This window comes from Capra hircus, chromosome 21 (assembly GCF_001704415.2).
Source record: "Capra hircus breed San Clemente chromosome 21, ASM170441v1, whole genome shotgun sequence".
NCBI lineage: Eukaryota > Metazoa > Chordata > Mammalia > Artiodactyla > Bovidae > Capra > Capra hircus.
The window spans coordinates 56,590,823-56,611,715 of NC_030828.1; the positions used below are offsets into that span (position 1 = coordinate 56,590,823).

Below are 20,893 nucleotides of genomic sequence, written 5' to 3' on the forward strand. Positions count from 1 at the left end.
CAGGCCAAAGCAAGGACATCAACCCTGTCGTCCACCCCAGGACTCTGAGTCCCCAACTCTGGTATAATCTAGCTCTCTCTGAGTCCAGCAGACCTGCGTTTGGGCCAGGCACATTTGTCCTCTTGGTCACAGGGTGAGGGGCCATAGCCCCCAAGCCTTCCTGAACTGTGCCACCTCCATATCATCACGCACCTATATTCATGGCCTCTCACAGCCCTTTCATCATTCTAGCCAGAAACCATCGGTGTGTCCTTCCTGCCCTCCCTTGGTCCTCCATCCTGCTGCTCAGGTGGCCCCAGTATTTGTGCACCTGTCCCTTCCTCTCCATCCTCAAGTTACTCCAGCAGCTTCTGCCTGAGGTCCCTGCTCCTCACCCCCATCTCCCCACCACTCCAAATGATCTTTCTAAAACAGACATCAGCAAACTATGATCAGGAGCCAAATCTAGTTCCCACCTGTTTGTAGTTGGCCTACACGCTAAAACTGGTTCCCACATTTTGAAATGGTCGAGAGAAACGTGTAAGAGTAATCGTTTGTGATACTCAAACTCAATGTGAGATTCACATTGCAATGAGCATCAGGTTTTATCGACACATAGCCATGCCCATCTGTTGATGTGTATGTATATGGCCGCTTTCATTGCTTCCCAAGCGGAGATGAGTTATTTGCGAGACTATATAGCCCCCAAAACCTGAAATACTCACTATCTGGCCCTTTACAGAATTAAGTTTCCAGTTGTTGGGGTAAAATATTCTAATCCTGTCATCCCTGTGCTCAGAAGCCTTCGAGTGCTTGCTGGTGTCACAGGGACGTAGCTGATTGCCACCCTGACACTCAGAGCTTCTCCTGATGGTCACCTCCCTTACTCCCTGGGTCCTGACTGCACAAAATTCCATGACTCAGAAGCTCTCTCCTTCCTGCCTCAGCATCCAGTTCACTCCTTTGCCTAGAAAGCTCATCTCTCCTTCCTGGGAGAGACCAGGAAATCTTTGGAGCCCAGCTCTCTCATCTGCTGCTTTCTCCCTGAGTCCTTTTCTGAGTTGGAGGTAATTGTTCCCTCTTTTGTATTCCACTAAAGCTCTGCCCCTGCGGCATTTGTCTTGTTACAGTCACCATCCAAACTGCACACGTTTCTCCTCCCCACTAGATTGCAAACACTGCTGGGTTTATCTGTCCTTCCTTGCAACCGCCGGCACAAACCCTCCCAGTAGATGGTACCCGCTTGGTATTTCTCAGAAGGAGTGGAAGTCAGAGTCTGATCTGGAAGCAGCTTCTGTTTGAGGGACAGACCTGCTGGTTGTATAGGAACACATGCATTGGAAAGTGCAGCTTGCCGAAGAAAAATATGAAACTATTATAAGACAGAATGACTAGGAATTGATTAACTTAATGTGATATTAAGGGGAGAAGGGGAAGAAGCAGAGGTTTCTGGCATGTTCCTAGGCACCCAGTTTGGGCAGAGAGGGTCCTGTGAGGGAGGAAGAACTGTGCTTAACACATCTGGACTGGTAAACCCACCATGCATGAGAGGCAGAGTGGGCACGTCTTAGTTACAGGAGGCAGAGAGAGGCAGGCATCGGTGTTCAGTGGACAAAGACAGCAGTCACTGTCTTTGTGTTTAAAGTGTTTCATTCCCTAGACAAGCGTCTCTCAACCCAGACGCTATTGGCATTTGGGTCTGTATGATTCTTTTTTTTCTAAGATTTTTTTTTTTTTTTGGATGTAGACAATTTTTAAAGTCTTTATTGAGCTTGTTAAAATATTACTTCAGTTTTATGTTTTGTTTTTTTGGCTGAGAGTCATATGGAATCTTGGCTCCCCAACCAAGGATCGAACCTGCACCCCCCAGTACTGGAAGGTGAAGTCTTAACCACTGGACCACTAGGGAAGTTCCAGGGCTGCACAGTGTTGCTTATGGGGGCTGTTCTGTGCATTGTGGAGTGTTTAACAGTATCCCTGGCCTCTGTACTCACCCCTGCCCCCAGCATGCCAACAAAAGGCATCTCCAGAGCTTGCCTGAGCAAAGGGACACAACTGTTCCCGGCTGAGAAACACTTTCCTAGTGACTGCGTCTCACACTTTCTGTGGTGAAAGACTTCTTTCTTTACTTTTGCCAATACGCTTGAATATGCTACAAAAGTATGTTCGTAAAATACTGGAAAAATGAATCAGTCAACAAATGATCACTTTTGTTTGTCACAACATCAAATCGCTAGCAAGTGTTTCATTGGTCTCCTTGCTTCTTCGCACTCTGTTCTCCTGCAGCGGACCAGTAACAAAAGGGTTTGCAGACCGCACTTGAGCACAACTCTAGACCCAGGAGAAGGTTTAAGAGCCTTCATTCTCTGCTCGAGTAGAAGTGAAGGATGGTTGCCGCTGAATGGGTATCACTTTCACACCGTGGCAAAGTAAGAAAGTCGTGCGTGGAAGCATCGTTAGGTCGGGAATGGTCTGTGGAGTGCCCTTGGGGAGGAGTCTGCATTGCTGGGCGGACGTGTAGAGAGCGGCGATGCAGGCTGGTTGGAAAGTGAGACTCCTTTCCCCGCCTTAGTGATCAGCGTCTCTCCTGCCACACGCAGTGTGTCCCACACGGAGGGGACGAGACACAAATGAACTGAGTGAGGAACTGTTGGGTCAGGCAGCTCATCAGGAACCTCTTACTCTCCTCTTCCTCAGGTGGAAACCAAAGCTGCTCTGTCAAAATGACACTTAGTGGCAGGACTGAGGCCAGAACTGAGCTTTCTGGACTCAGTCCAGTGACCACTGTCCATTCATTTTGGAAAATGAATTTGTTTCTGGCTGAGCTGGGTCCTCGTGGCTGCACTGGTATTCTCTAGTTGTGACGGGGGCTACGCACCAGCTGTGCTGTGCAGACTCCTCATTGCAGTGGCTTCCCTTGTTGCTGAGCACAGGCTCTAGACACGTGGGCTCAGTAGTCGTGACTCACAGGCTTAGTTGCTCTGTGGCATGTGAGATCTTCCCGGACCAGGGATCGAACCTGTGTCCCCTGCATTGGCAGGTGGATTCTTTACCACTGGAACACCAGGGAAGTCCCTCATTATCTGATTCTTGACTGTCTCACAAATCTTAATTTTGTTGATATTTGTGAAGGGGGAGCATGGGCCTGAGTTTCAGTGAACTCATGTGGTTCATTTTATAGTTTGTTCTGTGCTTTGATGGCTCTCCTGTTCATAACAAGCTAATAACCTCCTCAAACCTCACAGCGCTTCATGGAAACTAAGGAGACAAGTAATTTTCTGCTGGCTCACAAAGGAAGGCCAAGAATAAAATTCAGACCCTAGTGACTCTTCATTGGAAATGTTTTTGACAGAATCTAAGGATGAGAGCAAACATAGAACTTAGAATTAGGCAGACTTTTTTGATCTTCTGAGATCTTAGGAAAGAGACGTTGTGTGTCTAAATTACAACTGTCTGTCATTCAGCGACTGTTTAGTTAAGCATCTATGATGTGCAACACCCTGGGAATCCATCAATCTGCCAGCCTCCTCCTTTCTGCTTGTCACCTTGCTTCACCCTATTAGTTGAGCTCCAGTAGCTCAATGGTCTCATTAGAGCTGTAAATGTTGACAAGGCCACCGAGGGACTGCCTGGGATTAGCACAAAAGCAGAAGCTGTTGTGTCCTTTTCAAGAGGGTCTCAGTGGGCCTTGCCGAATATAACTGATGACCTCAGTTTCTGTTTGTACTCAGTCCTGACCAGAGGCTTCTTGCCTTGAGGCTGCCCAGGGGACCAGCATGGATTAAGTCTGGGAAGAGAGGCAGTTTTATAAGCCAAGGAGAAGGATGGCCAAACAGGGAGCCTCTTGAGTGAGGGCTGGAGAGACAGGGCAAGGCCTCGGAGTGCTGAAGTGGGGTGACTGACCCACAGCTGTGGCTTATCAAGCCAGTGGTGATAGCAGCCTTCAGGTCCCTAGGAAGGGGATGTGCTGAATGTCTATGTTGGAAATGGAGTAAGTCTTTCCTGGCACATAGGCAGGGGTTAACTTGAACTCTCTTGACTAGTTGATAGTGAGTTTCTACTAAAGGGCACTTAACTTCTAACAAATAGAATAGCCATAAAATTTATCATCAAACTGGTACACTTGGGCAAGTGGAGGGGAATCATTTTGGGCAGCAGATGTGAATAAGATGGTTTGGGAGCATATAAAAGACTGAATAACAATGATTATTATATTGTTCTTAAGAACTCATTAATGCAGAGTGATCTTCTGTGTTCTGTAGATAAAGGTTAATCAAGTCAACAAATAATAAACACAATTATGGTGTTGAGCTGTGTCCCCCCAAAGAGGTATCGAAGTCCTAGCCCCTGGCATCTGTGAAAGTGTTGGTATCTCAGTCATGTCCTACTCTTTGAGACCCTGTGAACTGTAGCCTGCCAGGCTCCTCTGTCCATGGGGTTTCCCAGGCAAGAACACTACAGTGGGTAGCCATTCCCTTCTCCAGGGGATCTTCCTGACCCAGGGATCAAACTCTGGTCTCCTGTTTCAGGTGAATTCTTTACCATCTGAGGCACCAGGGAAGCCCAGCATTGTGACTGGGATCTTATTTGGAAATAGGGCCTTTGCAGATGTAATTAGTCAAGACGAGATCATCGTGGAATAGGGGGCAGGCCGTAAATCCAGTGACTGGTCCCTTACAAGAAGGCCATGTGAAGACGCAGAAACACCCAGAGGAGAAGCTATATGATGACGAAACAGAGACTGGAGTGATGCGTCTTAAGTCAAGGAACTCCGGGGGTTGCTGGCTGTCACTGGAAGCCAGAAGGGAGTCAGAAACACATTTCCCTAAGTCTCTGGAAGGAACCATCCACACATTGGTTTTTCCCATTTCCAGCCTTCAGAACCACAGGAGAATAAATTGCTGTCGTTTTAGGTCACCTGACATGTGGTACTTTCATACATAGGCCCTAGGAAACGAATCTGGGTACCTCCTATGTGCCAGGATCTGGTGGAAGTGCCAGGGTTACATCAGAGACCTCCAGTCAACATAGCCCAATACCATGAGGGCTCACAACGTAGAGCTCTGTCCCTGGGACTTGGCACAAACTTCTGGTTTCTATATATACAGCCAGACAATAACTGTTTCGGGATGTTGATCAGACAACATGCTATTTTTGTTTAATACATGAAAGAAGTCATGCTAAGAAAAGTTGTGCCTATGAAAAAGTTGTCTGTCCTTTTCATAACTTGATAGTGCTACACGGTGCCCACTGGTGAGCAATTCAGAGTTGCGTTGCTGTGTAATGGACAGGAGTCTTGATGACTGATCCCCTTCAGATATTTTATTGGCCGTTCTGGAAAATGCTCTTGTTGGATTCAGTTGGATTGAGTTGGGAATCAGGACAAGCAGTAGAGAGGCTGGCCCTTGCTGATCGTGTCTTGACCATCTGGACCATCACTCTGGCTGGTGGGCCAATCACTGTGGCTTGGGACTTCCTGGACTGGCTGTTGCAGAGGACATGAGTCAAAGTTCTGTTGTCCAGTATGGCCTGGCCAGTATCTGTTTGTATGTTTGGGCCTTTGTCCTGCTGTTGCCAACCAGCAGTGATGCTGAGGAAAGCTCTTGACCTGTCTGGAAATCCATGTTCTCTCTTCCCTTGAAAATGGGAGGTTAAGCCATTGTCAGTGGGCAGGACAAGGATGCTGAGCATCAGGGCAGGGAGAGAGGTGGAGATGGCAAGAATGGCTTCAAAAATGTTTCTCAGGGGATTTTGATAAGCCAGGTCCCCTCCTGAGTGGAGAACAGCTGGGTCACGTGGCATCTGGAACTTCTTCCAACCATAAATTTCCACAGTGGTTTCTCCTGGAGAGAACAATACTTCCACTGGACCTTCCAATCATATTTTTATTTTTCGTGGTGCTTAATCTCTTTCGGAATGTACTGAAATGAGAGAGCGGATTTTAGACTCATTTTCATGCTGGTTAAGCCAATGATTTAATCTAATTATTTTTACTCCTGTTTGGGACATTGGAGTGATGCTATAAAACCTATACATTTCAACTGCTGTCCTTGAAAAATATGCAATTCTTTGCAACATTATTTTAAACCATAGAATTGGAGGGAATCACGACTTTTCTTATCTTTTTTTTTTTTTTTTTTTTTTTTTGCTTTTGGTTTCTGGCACATGGGTGATATCTAAAACACAGAAGTTGGAATGATAGAAATTTGAAGCTCTTTCAGTTACTCCCCAGACCGCCCGTCTAGCTTTCATAGTTTCAGAATTAACGTCAGGGCTTAGAATATGGAGTTATTTTTAACCAGGATAGAAAGTGAAGAGAGAATGGCATGTTTTGAGGCAATTTTTTTCCTTTTGAAAAATTCAATTCACAGTTTCTATTCCCAAAAGGGAATACACTAATTAGGAGGTTTAAGAAAGATCAACATCTAATGGAGGCACATTTTGTCCAACACGCTCCATCAGGGAAGGATCATGGCTCAGCATCCAGGCAGCAGTTTGGAAAGCCAGGAACTGGGAAAGGAGACCAGCTAGCCACACCATCTCCTGGTCATCCCTCCAGGCAAAGCCCATCCTAGCAGCTCCTGGGTTCATGTCAGAAGAAAAGTGGATGGCCAAATACTCGCGACTCAGCAGGCATTTCCTGAATACCTACCCTGTGCGTGGCAACGCACTCTAATCTTCTTGCCTGGAGAATCCCATGGACAGAGGAGCCTGGTGGGCTATGGTTTCCATGGGGTCACAAAAAGTTGGACGTGACTGAAGCGACTTTGCACACACGCACACACGCATACCTTGTGCCAGGACCTGGCAGTTCACAGATGCGCCCAGTGCAGCCAGAATGGAGCAGACTGATGAAACTGTCAGGGCTATACCACACAGGGCCTTGAAGACCTTGAGAGGGTCCTGGGCATTCATCCGCAGAGGAGTTGAAAACCACTGAGGAGTTCTAAGTCATAGATGCATGTGAAAAAGCTTACCTGACTGCTGTGTAGAAAACCTAAAGGAGCACATTGAGAATGGATGTGAGGAGGTCAGGCAGGAGGCGGGTTCAGTGCTCCAGCCAGAGAGGATGCGGATGTTGGAGATGAGGAAGCTGATGAACTCAAGAGCTGTTTTGGAAGTATGATTGTGGAGAATTGGCCCAAAGAAGGCAAAATTAGCTTTTAGGGCAGGAAATAGAAACCATTCTCAACATTTTCAACAGAAAGGAATTTAATTCAGGGAATTAGGTTCTTACAAAATTGCAGGAAGGGCCAAAGAAACAGGAATTGGAAATGGAATACTCAAATTCACGAACATCGTATGTTCAAATAGGGAAATATAGGTATATTGTCAGGAGAGCTATTCAACACTTGGGTCTCCAAACCTTTGGTTACCAGAGGAAGCCTCTCTGCTTCGTTTCTGTCCTCTGAATCTGGCAGATTGGCAGAACATACTTCTTAATCAGAACCCTAGCTGCAAGGCTGGCCAGGCTCCACAGAACAGGAAGTAGGACTAGCATGTGTAACTATGCAGCACGTGGCTTGCACCCCCATACTTAGTGCCCTGGATGGGAAGGCTCATGGAAGGAAGTCAAAACGCATGCTGAGTGCCAACTGGCCTATCCACCCATCACAGGGCATGAGGGAGGAGGAGGTCATCAAAGATGGCACCAGACCAGTATGAAGGGTGGGCCATTCGCTGCAGACAGGTTTAATGTATTTATAAGGTGACCAGGGAGGGATGTGCAGTTGCCAGCTGGGTATGTTAGGTCTTAAGCTCAGGAAAGACAGATCTGGAAGAAGTCTGCAGAGATCCGAAAGTCAAAGCCAGGTCATCTGGTGAGAAGAGGGCTCAGGACAAAGCCCCTAGAACCCCAGCATTTGGGGTCCCACAGAGGAAGGGACCCTCAAAAGGACTGTGTGCACGTGAAGAGAGTGTGGGGTCAAAGAAACTAAGCGAGAATGTTGCAGAAAGGCGGAGTCATACAACTGTGTGGGTGACTCTGAGCGCATTTTGTTACATGAAAGAAGCCAGACCCAAAAGACTATATTCCGTGATTCCATTGATATGACATTTTAGAAAAGGCAACACATCGGAAGCTGGGGCTTGGAGAGGGCTTGACTATAAAAATGCCATACAAGGGAATTTGAGGGTGATGGGACTCTTCTGTCTCAGAGACCTGAGGATGCACAGAAGTGCACATCCCAATGAATGAATTTTACTGGATGTAAGATGGATGGATGGGTAGATAGATAACACATATATCCATTCATACCTTCATATATGTGTTCATTCACACATATAGGAAGTGGTCAGTTTTACTAAATGTTTCAAGGAAGTCAAGGAAGATGAGTGATAGGTTTCTCCTGGATCCATGGACTAATGGGCTAGACCTTGGCATGGGTAGGCCCTGGGCTCTAAGTGGAATTGACCTAAGACGGGCAATATGCATTTCTCTTTTCAAGAGCATGACTTCTTTTTTTTTTTAACTTTTTATTTTATATTGGAGTGTAGTCAATTAACAATGTGATAGTTTCGGGTACACAGCAAAGGGACTCAACCAAACATATACGTGTATCCCTTGTCCCTCATACTCCCCTCCCATTCAGGCTGTCCTAACCCTGAACAGAGTTCCCTGAGAGCACGACTATTTCCCGTGGCCCACGGAGCTTCCAGAAGTATGGAGTCTGCTCCTTGGTTAAAGGAGACTTCAGTTCTGAGATGTGGGCAAAATGTTTAGGTGAAAATAACCTGGTATTGGTTGGGTTCCCAGCCTGGGTTTTTCTCTCTCCTGTGTCAAACAGTGGTTTTACAACTGCAGGTGACTCCTGTAGCTTCTCAGAGCCTCAATTTCCTCATCAACAAAACAGAAATAATGATCTTCTCAGGACTCGACATGGCAGATTAAAGAACTTTGGAAGTCAGTAACACAGCCTTCAAAATTTGACTCTGGAGAAAATCATAATTCAAAAAGACACATGTACCCAGTGCTCATTGCAGCACTTTTTGCAGTAGTCAGGACATGGAAATAACCTAAATGTCCATCGACAGATGAATGGGTAAAGAAATTGTGGTACATATATATGATGGAATATTCAGTTCTGTTCAGTTCAGTCGCTCAGTCATGTCCGACTCTTTGCGACCCCATGAATTGCAGCACACCAGGCCTTCTTGTCTATCACCAACTCCTGGAGTTCACTCAGGCTCGCATCCATCGAGTCAGTGATGCCATCCAGCCATCTCATCCTCTGTCATCCCCTTCTCCTCTTGCCCCCAATCCCTCCCAGCATCAGAGTCTTTTCCAATGAGTCAACTCTTTGCATGAGGTGGCCAAAGTACTGGAGTTTCAGCTTTAGCATCATTCCCTCCAAAAAAATCCCAGGGCTGATCTCCTTCAGAATGGACTGGTTGGATCTCCTTGCAGTCCAAGGGACTCTCAAGAGTCTTCTCCAACACCACAGTTCAAAAGCATCAATTCTTCGGCACTCAGCTTTCTTCACAGTCCAACTCTCACATCCATACATGACCACAGGAAAAACCATAGCCTTGACTAGACGGACCTTTGTTGGCAAAATAATGTCTCTGCTTTTCAATATGCTATCTCAGGCATAAAAAGGAAGGAAACTGAGTCAGCTGTAGTGATGTGGATGAATCTAGAATCTGTCATAGAGTGAAGTAAGTCAGAAAACAAATATCGTATATTAATGCATATATATGGAATCTAGGAAAATGGTACTGATGAACCTATTTGCAGGGCAGGAATAAAGATGCAGATGTAAAAAACAGACTTGTGGACACAGTGGGGGAAGGAGAGGGTGGGATGAACTGAGAGGGTGGCGTTGTCATATGCATTGCCATGTGTGAAATAGATCGCTGGTGGGAAGCACAGGGAGCGCAGCTCGGTGCTCTGCGATGACCTAGAGGGATGGGATGGGGAGGGGATGGGGGAAGGCTCAGGAGAGAAGGGATATCGGTACATATATCGGAGAAGGCAATGGCACCCCACTCCAGTACTCTTGCCTGGAAAATCCCATGGACGGAGGAGCCTGATAGGCTGCAGACCATGGGGTCGCTAAGAGTCAGAAACCACTGAGCGACTTCACTTTCACTTTTCACTTTCATGCATTGGAGAAGGAAATGGCAACCCACTCCAGTGTTCTTGCCTGGAGAATCCCAGGGACAGCAGAGCCTGGTGAGCTGCCGTCTATGGGGTCGAGCAAAGTCGGACACGACTGAAGCAACTTAGCAATAGCTTATTTACTACATTGCACAGCAGAAACTAACACAACATTCTAAAGCAATTATCCTCTGGTCAACAAAAGAGAAACTTGACATGGGCATCACTCTCTCCACAGGCTTGCTGCCCTTCCCACCTCCCCCAGATCGGTAACCCCTGGCTTCCTCATGCCTCACTATCACAGCAAGCTTTACTGTCTCTCAATCATGTGTTCACTTGTCCAATTCCCACCAGCCCCTTAAGAGCCCATCCTCAAGGCTCAGCACTTAGCCTGGTGCCTGACGTGTAGTCAACTTCAAGAAGCATGTATTGACTTGTACTAGTTCAGGATCAGGGTGTTTGCCATCCTGCTAACCGGTCACTTTCTGAGTAGCTTTGGCTTTCTCCAGAAGTCCCATCGCCCTCCAAGGAGAGGAACTGCCGGGCCTGAGGATGCTTGTAGACGCATTAGGACCTCATCCGCCTGCTCCCAGAGAGTCCAATACCTGCCACGTGGGGGCTCAGTAAATACTTGCTAAACAAATTCATGCATTTTGCAGCTAGCAGCAATGTCAGCCAGAGTATAGAGCTTTGAAAGGGCAACATGAATTCAGGGTTTCTGAAATATAATGGCATCACCCATCTAACTGTGTGTGTCAACAAAAAAGGTCAGGGGTCTGATTTGTGTTCAAGAACTTGGTAGCTCTTGTTGGGGAGGGGCTGGCAGATGTCCCCTGGGGCCTTATGGTTTTCCCTCCAATGTTTGCAGGCATGCTAAGTTGCTTCAGTCATGTCCAATTCTTTGTGACCCTGTGAACTGTAGCCCGCCAGGCTCCTCTATCCATGGGATTCTCCAGACAAGAATACTGGAGTGGGTTGCCATGCCTTTCTCCAGGGGATCTTCCTGACCCAGGGATGGAACCCGAGTCTCCTATGTCTCCTGCATTGGCAGGCAGGTTCTTTACCACTAGTGCCACCTGGGAAGCCTGGGTAAAGCTCTAGTGTTTAGGAAGGCAACTGACAGGAAAGACCTCTTGCCCTAGTCCCCCCCACCCCCTGCACACAGTGGAGGGGGTGTCCAAAACCAAGAGTGACGGAGAAACCAATTATGGGCACTGAGGTCCACAGGAAAGAATTCTCAGAGAAGGGTCGGGAGTGGCTGCTGGGTCGCTGGCAGCTCCCCCACCCCCACCCTGCAGTGTGGACGGTGCTGGAATCATCTTCGGTGTTCTGAGCTCCGCTCCACCTGCAGACACATCTCTTCCCCCTCCCCACACCCACCACCCCCAGATTTCTGCGGCTTAAAGGCTTAGGCATGACCTCAAAAGCTGCTTGTGTGCGCCCTGTTGATTCCTCCCTTCTCCCTGGTGGGGATTTGATCAGGTAGGGCAGGCGCAGCCCCCTCTCAGACATGCAGGCGTCCTGCCCTTGAATGTGGCTGGGGGCTCGTGATCCCAGCAAGCCCGAGAGAGGAGAAGAAGGTTTTCTCAGGAAGCTGGGATTAAACTGCACCTGCATTCAGATCCTAATGTGGCCAGTCTAATCATGCTCACCCTTTGCCCCACTAAGCTGGCTTTGTCTTCTCTTTGATTTTCACAAGCCGAGGCTCGTCCTCTGGATCAGCGGGGACCGACCTGGTGTGGAGGGAGGATTCTGTCCATCAGTGATCCTCAGAGTGATGGCAGCCTAGCTGGGCTAAGTGCCGTGCATACATTATCTGTATCACTTAATCTTTACTGCAGCCTGGCAGGCAGGGTCTGTAGCATCCCACTTAGAGATGAGGTCACAGTGAGGAGGTGTTCAACAACTCCCCAAGGTCATACAGGTAACGAAGGACAGAGGCACTCCCTGAAACCTGCAAGTTATCTGCTTCTGGAGACAAAGCCCTGAGCAGCTGTATAGCCTGCCTGCAGTTGAAAATTGTTGCTGTTGATGACAAAGGTGGGAGGGATGGAGTTCCTGTTATTAACACATTGGCTCTGTGGCTGCTACACGTCCCCCCTCCCCCATATGCCAGTTTCTAGAGGATTTGATTCTTGAATTGGGGAGTGGACGGGTCCCCATTACCAGCTGCCAACTGGGGAGGGTAGGGCGACCATTTCCCTGCTTGTAGCCTTTGATATCCATGCCAGGGCATGCCGCACACAGTAACAATGACTGTTTCACCCCCTCGTGTGGTAGCAGATTGCCACAGAAGAAACGGAAAGGACAGAGAGGTTAAATGACTTGCCCAGGGTTCCACAAGCCGATGGGTAGTTGAATCAGGACCCAAGTAAAGTCTCCATGTCCTGGTACTGCGTGATTTGCATCCGTGTTAGAGGGTCTCCATGCTAAGTCCTGGTTTATGTGGTCCCTGAACAGATCATTTCCCTGCTGAGTCTTATTTGGAAAACAGGGACATTTGTGGCTGTGGCGCCTGCCTCGTGGGCTCGGGGTGTGTCCAGAAGACTTGGGTAGGTACAGAGGGCGATGGGTCATGAGCAGCTGGTGGCTCTGCTGGTTACTCTGTCTCTGCTGGCAGAAGTCAGGCCATGATGGCATTCGCTCCCCTCCACAGCCCTCTAGCATATGCACGCGGTCACAGAGCAAGGTGCCACGGCTGAACTAGTAGAAGCCATTTCTCACCAAGGACAAAGTCATTTATAGCCCACATCCCCCTCCCCACTGGAGCCCAGACGATATGTCCTTATAGCAGAAAGGCAGCCTTATTTGTTTCTAATTCTCAAAGAGTGCCCAGGATTGGATAAATCACCAGCTCACAAATCATTGGTTTGGAGAATCAAAAACTGACTCAAGTTTTCACGGCAGAAATGTCTGTTTGATCTGCCCTTATACCCCAGACAGTTCCATTTCTCCTGGAAACAAGATCCTGGACGCAAGAATGCCAAGTTATTCCCTCTATAATTCTCCATCTCTGAGCCGAGCCTTGAAGCAGACTCCTGCCCTTGAACTGACAGCAGCAATTCTATTAAAGAAGTTTGATTACAGGGGGAAAAAGTGAAAGAATCTATATTTCATTAAATGCTGCTTGTTTTAAAGTGGGAACATTTTCTGAATATCTGGGGGAGCTAATAATGTTTTCTAGGTTTTATTGGGAGACTTATCTTAAAAAGCAGAATTTTTTTTTTCTGTTTTAAAGGAAAACCCATCACTTTTAGAGCCAAATTATATTCACAGAGGAGGGACTTTTATCCTGGAAGTTTATAATAAGCATTTGGGGCTTCCTAGGTGGCTCAGTGGGTAAAGAATCTGCCTGCAATGCAGGAGACACGGGTTCGATCCCTGGGTTGGGAAGGTCCCCTGGAGAAGGAAATGGCAACCCACTCTAGTATTCTTGCCTGGAGAATTCCATGGACAGAGGAACCTGGTGGGCTACAGTACATGGGGTCGCAAAGAGTTGGACACGAGTGAGCAACTGAGCATGCACTTATAAGCATTTATTGAGTGTCCACTCTGAACCTGAAGAGGTATAATTCTAGGTTTTAAGAGTTTTGCAAGAGTAATGAAAGCATTCTGACAGGATGAGATGAGGTACATTGTCATTTTTGTTAATATGTGAAAGTCGCTCAGTTGTGTCTGACTCTTTGCGACACACAGTCCATGGAATTCTCCAGGCCAGAATACTGGGATGGGTAGCCTATCCCTTCTCCAGCGGATCTTCCCAACCCAGGAATTGAGCCAGGGTCTCCTGCATTACAGGTGAATTCTTTACCAACTGAGCTTTGAGGGAAGCTCTTCTTGTTAATATAGGGCTGGCCGAAAAGTTCATTTGGGTTTTTCCAGAAACTCAAACATACCAGAAACATGGTATGGAAACACCTGAATGAACTTTTTGGCCAACCAAATGTTTTAGCATTGTTTTTTCAATTGCCTGCTAAGGTCTATTAACCTACTGTGTGCCAGGACAGTGTGGATCAATGCCTTCCAGAAGCTTCCAGCACAGCTGAATCGATGAGGACCAGTGATGAGGATACGGGGATGTGGCAGTGTCTGATGGAGAACCTGCAGAAATGACATTGATAGGATACTTACCTGTTGGTCACCCACCGGGGGCGATTGTTTTTCAGTCACTAAGTCATGTCCAGCTTTTTGTGATCGCACAGACTGAAGCATGCCAGGCTTCCCTGTCCTTCACTATCTCCCAGAGTTTGCTCAAACTCATGTCCATTGAGTCGGTGATGCCATCTAACTATCTCATTCTCTGCCGCCCCCTTCTCCTCCTGCCTTCAATCTTTCCCAGCATCAGGATCTTTTCCAACAAGTCAACTCTTTGCATCAGGTGGCCAATGTATTGGAACTTTAGCTTCAGCATCAGTCCTTCCAATGAATATTCAGGGTTGATTTCCTTTAGGATTGACTGGATGATGAGAAACAGTTATTCCTCCGTTACAGGTGAACATTTTGAGGCCAAGAAGCAGATGAGTTGTTCAGGCTACTTGGGCGTGTCGGGAACGGAACCTGCATCCTGAGTGTTTGATTCCCAAAGCAGAGGGCTCTCTGCCTCACGGGGCTCCCCCCACAGTCCAGAATGTGTGAGCCCAGAGGATATGCTGGTACCCACCCCACAGGGGCATTCTTGGGGCCAAAGAAAGGTGCATGACATGGTGCTCAGTGACCTGAGATGCTGCCTATACTCGTGGAAGCGTACCTGGCATTGGGGTGCTGAGATGGTCAGGAGACAAGGGTGCTCCTAGCCCCGCCTCCTCCTTGTTCCAGCTTGGCTTCAGCTCCCCTTCCAGGGCTTACCTGGAGCCTCGCCTCCCATGGACCATTTCTCCTGCTCTGTGTGGTTCTGCTGAATGCGTGCTCAGCAGGGGACAGATTTTCTTGGTGCCCACAGTGCCATCCCCATCCCTGACAATGTCACTTGACCTCTCTGGGATCTCCACTTCCCCACCTGGAATGACAGATGCATTGTGGGTGGGAGGAGAAGGTGGGAGAAGGGGCTGATGGCTCCAGACCGGAAGGTCTTTGCAAAGAGGCCACCTGTCCCTGAGCTCTGAAGTGACTCCGGCCTCTTCTCTTCATGGAGCTGCTTCTCAGTTCTAACTTGACAGTGGTGAGGGAAAAGGATTCCAGAATCCTGGGGTGAGGGTGCTGGTTTGAAGCTCACCATGAGCTTGAAAGACTTTAAGGCACGTTATTAAAGTTAATCTCACCATTTTACCAGTGAAGAAACTGAGGCACAAGGAAGTTAAGGGACGTGTCCCTGTTGACCCAGCCTGTAAGTATTAGAGCTAAGAACTGAACTCGGCCATGTGAACTCAGAGCCCGCTCAGAGCAAGACAATGGTCTCCAGCCTCAGCAAGACTGTTGGTGGGGATTGTGTTTGTAACAGATCTGAGTGTGCGTTGAAGCAAGTTGGAAAGCTCTTTGCTAGGAACGCGATCAGAATCCTTTGACAGAATGAGGAACCATCCTCTGATTTTCCTCTTTGGCATCTTTCGATTTTTTAATGCTTTTTTGGGAACAACTTTGTGCCAAGTCTCTTCAGTTGTGTCCAACTCTTTCTGATCCCATGGACTGTAACCTGCCAGGCTCTTCCATCTGTGGGATATTCCAGGCGAGAATATTGAAATAGGTTGCCATTTCCTCCAGGGGATCTTCCAGTCCCAGGGACTGAACCTGAGTTTCTTTCTGTCTCCTGGATTGGCAGGCGGGTTCTTTACCACTAATGCCACCTGGGGTCACAACTTTATTGAGATATAACTCACATACTATGGAGGTCATCTGTTTAAAACACAGAATTCGGTGGCTTTTCATATTTAGAACTGTGTGAGCATCACTGCAAACATCACCCTAGAGAGAAATGCAGTACCTCTTAGCTGTCATCCCCCAAACACCATACCTTCCAGCCTTGGGCAACCATTAATCTATCTCCATCTTTATGGACTGGCCTCTTCTGGACATTTTATATTAATGGAATCATGCAATAAGTAGTCTTGTGACTGACTGCTTACAATTCTTTCACTTAGCAAAATGTTTTCAAGCATCCTCCATGTTGTAACATGTATCAGTACTTCTTTTTATCACCAAATAATATTCCATTTGTATGGATGTATCACGCTTTATCCTCTCATCAGTTGGTAGATGTTTGGGTTGTTTCTGCATTTTGGTTATTATGAATAATACCACTGTGAACATTCATGTACAGGTTTTGTGTGAATGTATGTTTTCCATTTCTCCTGGGAAGATACTTGGGAGTAAAATTTCTGGGTCAAACTCTCTGTTTAATATTTTGAGGAACTGCTAGACTGGTTTCCAAAGTGACTGCACTGTTCTGCATTCCTACTAGTGATGCATGAGGGTTCCAGCCTCCTTGCCAACACTTGTTTTTATCTGTCTTTTTATTTATAGCCATCCTAGTGGTTGTGATGTGTTTCATGCTCTCTTTTTTTAATTGCAAGGGATATACAAGCCATGGTCAACTCTAAGGTAGAAAATATCCGGATAATCTGTATCCAGCAATGTTTTCCTAAGAGCTCAGATCTGCCACAAATAGGAGAAATAGCCAGTCTCTCCCCAGGTCCAACACCAGGGGCTTCCACAGTTCCATGGCCAAACCCTAGGGACACTCCTTGATAACTAACACCTTACCCTGTTCTCTTGTCTTCCAGCGATTCACGAGTTCCCCACAGACCTGTTCTCCAACAATGAGCGACAGCACGGGGCCGTCCTGCTGCATATTCTTGGTGTAAGTGGCCCTCTTGGGGTGGGACATCCCTCACTTTCCGGCAGGGAAAGCCTGTCTGCAGAGCACAATGTGTCAGAGATCTCACCGTGTTCTTATAAGAGCCCTCTGAGGACAGGTCCTAGACGTGTTTTACCCGCAAAGAAATGAAGTCTTAAGGATGTGAAGTGACTTGCTCAGTGTCACACAGTGAACGGCCCCAGAGCCAGAACAAAGGTTCACGTCTTCTTGTGCTTCCTTTTCTGCTTTTTATAAAACGGGAGTGACGGCATCTCTTCCCCAGATGTGGAAATACAAGCGGACATGGGTCACATCCTTCAGACATAGCAGGGAATGGGATAATGCTCTCCAGTACCATGCCCCACCCCCATGTTTTACCGTCCTGACATAACTGTGGTTTGAGACTTTGGTGCCCTTCTTCTCAAACTTCCTCGGTATTAAATGAGCCTGGTGAGCAGCGGCAGAGTTCGAGAAGCAGTTCAAAATGGCATAGTGGGCCTAAAACCTAAATGATATGTAATAGTTGCTCTTCTCTGCATGCGAACTATAGCCCACAGCCATTGCCCATAGTTATAAATGAAGTTTTATTGGAACAGAGCCATTTTCATTCATCTGTATATCATCTGTGGCTGCTTGTCTGCTTCACTGGCTGACCTGAGTAGTTGTGACAAAGACTCTGGGATCCACAAAGCCAAAAAAGGTTTTCTGTCTGTCTCTCTATAGAAAAAGTTTGCAAGCCTCGTTGTCTGATGCAGGGAAATGAAAGCGCTCAGGGTTTAATTTTCTACTTTGGATCAACCACAGCAAATGTTCCTCCTGATGTGGTTCCCTGGCTGCTCAGCACCATCTGCTTCTATATTTAAACCCAACCAAGTATTCTTCTTTGCAAGAGATAATTAAGCAAGGGAAAGCTGGGGTTCTCACATAGATAGTAGCCACCTGAGAATAAGGGGTGAGTGAAGTTTTAATTAACGGGATAAACCATTAATGAAAATGAAGATTGTAGGCAAATTTCAAGTGACAGTCTTGTGTATTATTTCTCAAATGGAGTTATTATCTTTATAGTTTCTCTGGCTTTCCCCTGCCCTCCCTGTTCACTGAGGGGATGTGGATTTGACCAGTTAGTCCCACAATCTGTCCCTCTGCCTCACCAATGTCTTTTCAAACCCTTTTTCCTAAACTTGAGAGGTCCTTGGGAATTTTGCAGGAACCCTTTCAGAGCAAGCACTATCCAACTACATCTGGAGAACAAAATCCAGCCCACTTCCTGTTTTTATAAATAAATTTTATTGGTAGGCAACCACCCTCATGCTGGGGTCCAGCCCCAGTGGATCCAGGGAATTCGAAGCAGGGACGGAGTCAGTGAGGAGAGATTTATTTATTTAGAGATATAAAGAGAGATTAGGAAGAATAGTGTAGTGAGAGAGAGGAGAGAAAATAGAGGAGAAAAGAGGCTGTATTCCTTGGTTTGCACAGGAGACCAATAAAACTCCGAGACAAGGGGCTTGCACCATCTAGATAGGCCACTGGCGCCCACTTGAATAGTGGAGGGTGCCCCACCTTGGGAACAGGTCTTAGAAGCCAGGGCAAATAAGTAGACACGGAGAGCCTCTGTGCTCCAGACAGGAATTCAGCCTGAAAAGGGAGAAAAGAACGACATGGGGGAGCCAAGCATCAGTGCAAGACCCACAACTTTATTTTCAAATGCAGCTTATATACCCCAAGTTGTACATAAAGAAATAATGGAATATGCAGAGTTTTGCAGGGGCAGCAGTCCTGACCCTTATTGAGGCCAGACTTTCTTTTTGCATACCTTCCCAGATACAAAAGGTCTTAGGTGGTTTTACATCATCTTCTGGCCAGGGAGCCTCTTAGCATTTTTATGGCTCTCTTCCTAGATAAATGTCTATCAACCAGAAAACTCATTTTCCCTTGAAGTGTTTTTTCTTTAATCTGCATCACCCTCAAAGTACTAAATAAAGTTACATTCCTGTAGAACAAAGGTGCAGTGGGTTATAACAAAGAAAGTACTTAACTCAAAGATCTAATGTTGCTAATGCCAGGGCTACTACCTGTTTTTTCCTACATACCAACTATATCAACAAATAAAAGATATGAAAACTTGGCAGCAAGTATTGGCTCAACAATGAAACCCTTAATCAGTCCTATTCTAATGATTTTGACTCCTCGGAAGCCCCTACATTCCTAGGATATTTGAAGCTTCCTGTGCCTCTCGCAGTTGGGAGGCTGTAAACAATCACATGTGCAGCTGTAAGAGTCCGGACAAACCTGTCAGGCAGGCTAGAAAGCCATCAGAGGGGTTTTGGGGTTGAAACACTCTTATTATGTCCAGGAGACTTATTATCTAAAAGCTCTAAATTAACTTTTTCCAGAAAAAGGTGGTGGGGGGACAGCCCCCTGTTAATGTCAGAGGAGTTGGTGGAAAGCATAACACAGTAAAGCAGGCAGACTCTGGTTTTGGGGGTAGATGCTCGAGAAAGTCCAGGGGGACCCCTGAGGCCTGATCCCGCCTTTGTGTTTGTCAGGCCCCTTTCCTCATGACCTTTGCCACGGGCGGGATTCCCCATGCTGGCCCCCCGGCACCCTCATGTCCGTGGCTGCTCTTCTTCTACAGCAGCAGAGTGATGACAGGCTGTGTGGCCTGTAAAGACTCATCAGACACTTTAAGAAAAACTTTGCTGAGGCCTTCTTTAGAGCAAGGAAAAACTTGAGCTTTGGAGCCAGGTTTTGTCTGTAGCACTAAGAAGCTTCTCAGAACTTCCCGCCCAAGTGAAGGAAATAGTGGTGCCATCTTGGCCCCCTTTTCTCTCCAGTGTTTCTGAGACGTCCGGGGAACCAGAAGCTCTTTGCCTGGGAAATGCTGTAGAGGCGAATTTCTGAGCATATGAATTTAGGTTGGGATCCTGAGATTTGTAGCAGGGTCTCCTCTCTCTCTCTCTCTCTCTCTCTCTCTCTCTCTCTCTCTCTCTCTCTCTCTCTCTCTCTCTCTCTCTCTCTCCACGTTTCCCACACCCCTGTTATTTGTTTCTTTTTGCTTTCCCCCAAAAGATACTGAGTCAAACTCAGGGATAGCCACAGCTGGACTCCAGAACACATTTGCCTTGGATGCTGCGGTCACAGTTGATAGATCTTCCACTTTATTTGTGGGCTTCCCTGATAGATGGGTTGGTAAAGAATTCACCTGCCAATGCAGGAGGCACAAGAGACATGGGTTCGACCCTTGGGTCAGGAAGATCCCCTGGAGTAGGGAATGGAAACCTACTCTAGTATTCTTGCTTGGAAAATTCCATGGACAGAGGAGCCTGGAGTCGGACACAACTGACCGACTGAGCATGCCTGCATGCATGCAATTAATTGTAAAGCTGTTGGAATATCACACCATTTTAGCTGAAGCAGCCCAGCCTTTCCTTCTTTTGTGAATAGGGCATTCATATCGCTATTTCTCTGAAGAAAAAAAAATGGCTTCCTGGTGTTCAGCATAAAATCCCATCTCCTTTCCACAGATTCGGGTCCTTGCCTCTCCCTCCAATCTCACATTAGTCATTTTCCACTTTACTTTCAATCTGTTCTGCCTGCACCAGTGTCCTTGCTGTTTTTCAAATGCATCAAACACACTCCTGCCTCAAGACCTTTTCATGTGCTGTTTCCCAGCCATTATAGATACTTTATTTGCCTATTTGTGCCCCACAAAGAGGCAGGTGCTTTTCCTGGCATCCTTGTCACCTTGTCCCTAATGGCTAGAATAGTACCTGGCATACAAGATGAGCTCAGTAAAGTCATGTTGGGTGGACAGGTCAGAGAGGAGTTCTGCAGATAACATCATCTAAAAACTACTGATCTGTTCTTGCTCTGTCATCAAACAGAAGAAAATGAGACTTGGAGACATGACTTATCCAAAATCACAAGGCAAAAAATTCCCAGGATCAGCCCTAGAATCTGGATTCCTTTCCCTGAGCCTCCCAATGTTCAGTGGCTCGTGTATTTTAACCTGGACCAACATCAAG

At 47.0% G+C, this 20,893-nt stretch overlaps 1 protein-coding gene across 2 annotated transcripts in view; it reads left to right on the forward strand.

Moving 5' to 3' along the window:
* SLC24A4 (solute carrier family 24 member 4) overlaps window positions 1-20,893 on the forward strand; it is a 183,175-nt gene that overhangs the window by 105,682 nt on the left and 56,600 nt on the right. For both annotated transcript variants that reach the window (XM_005695332.3, XM_005695333.3), the window contains exon 3: window positions 16,795-16,871. In XM_005695332.3, the coding sequence (XP_005695389.1) occupies window positions 16,795-16,871 (77 nt within the window). The remainder of the gene's footprint in view (window positions 1-16,794; window positions 16,872-20,893) is intronic.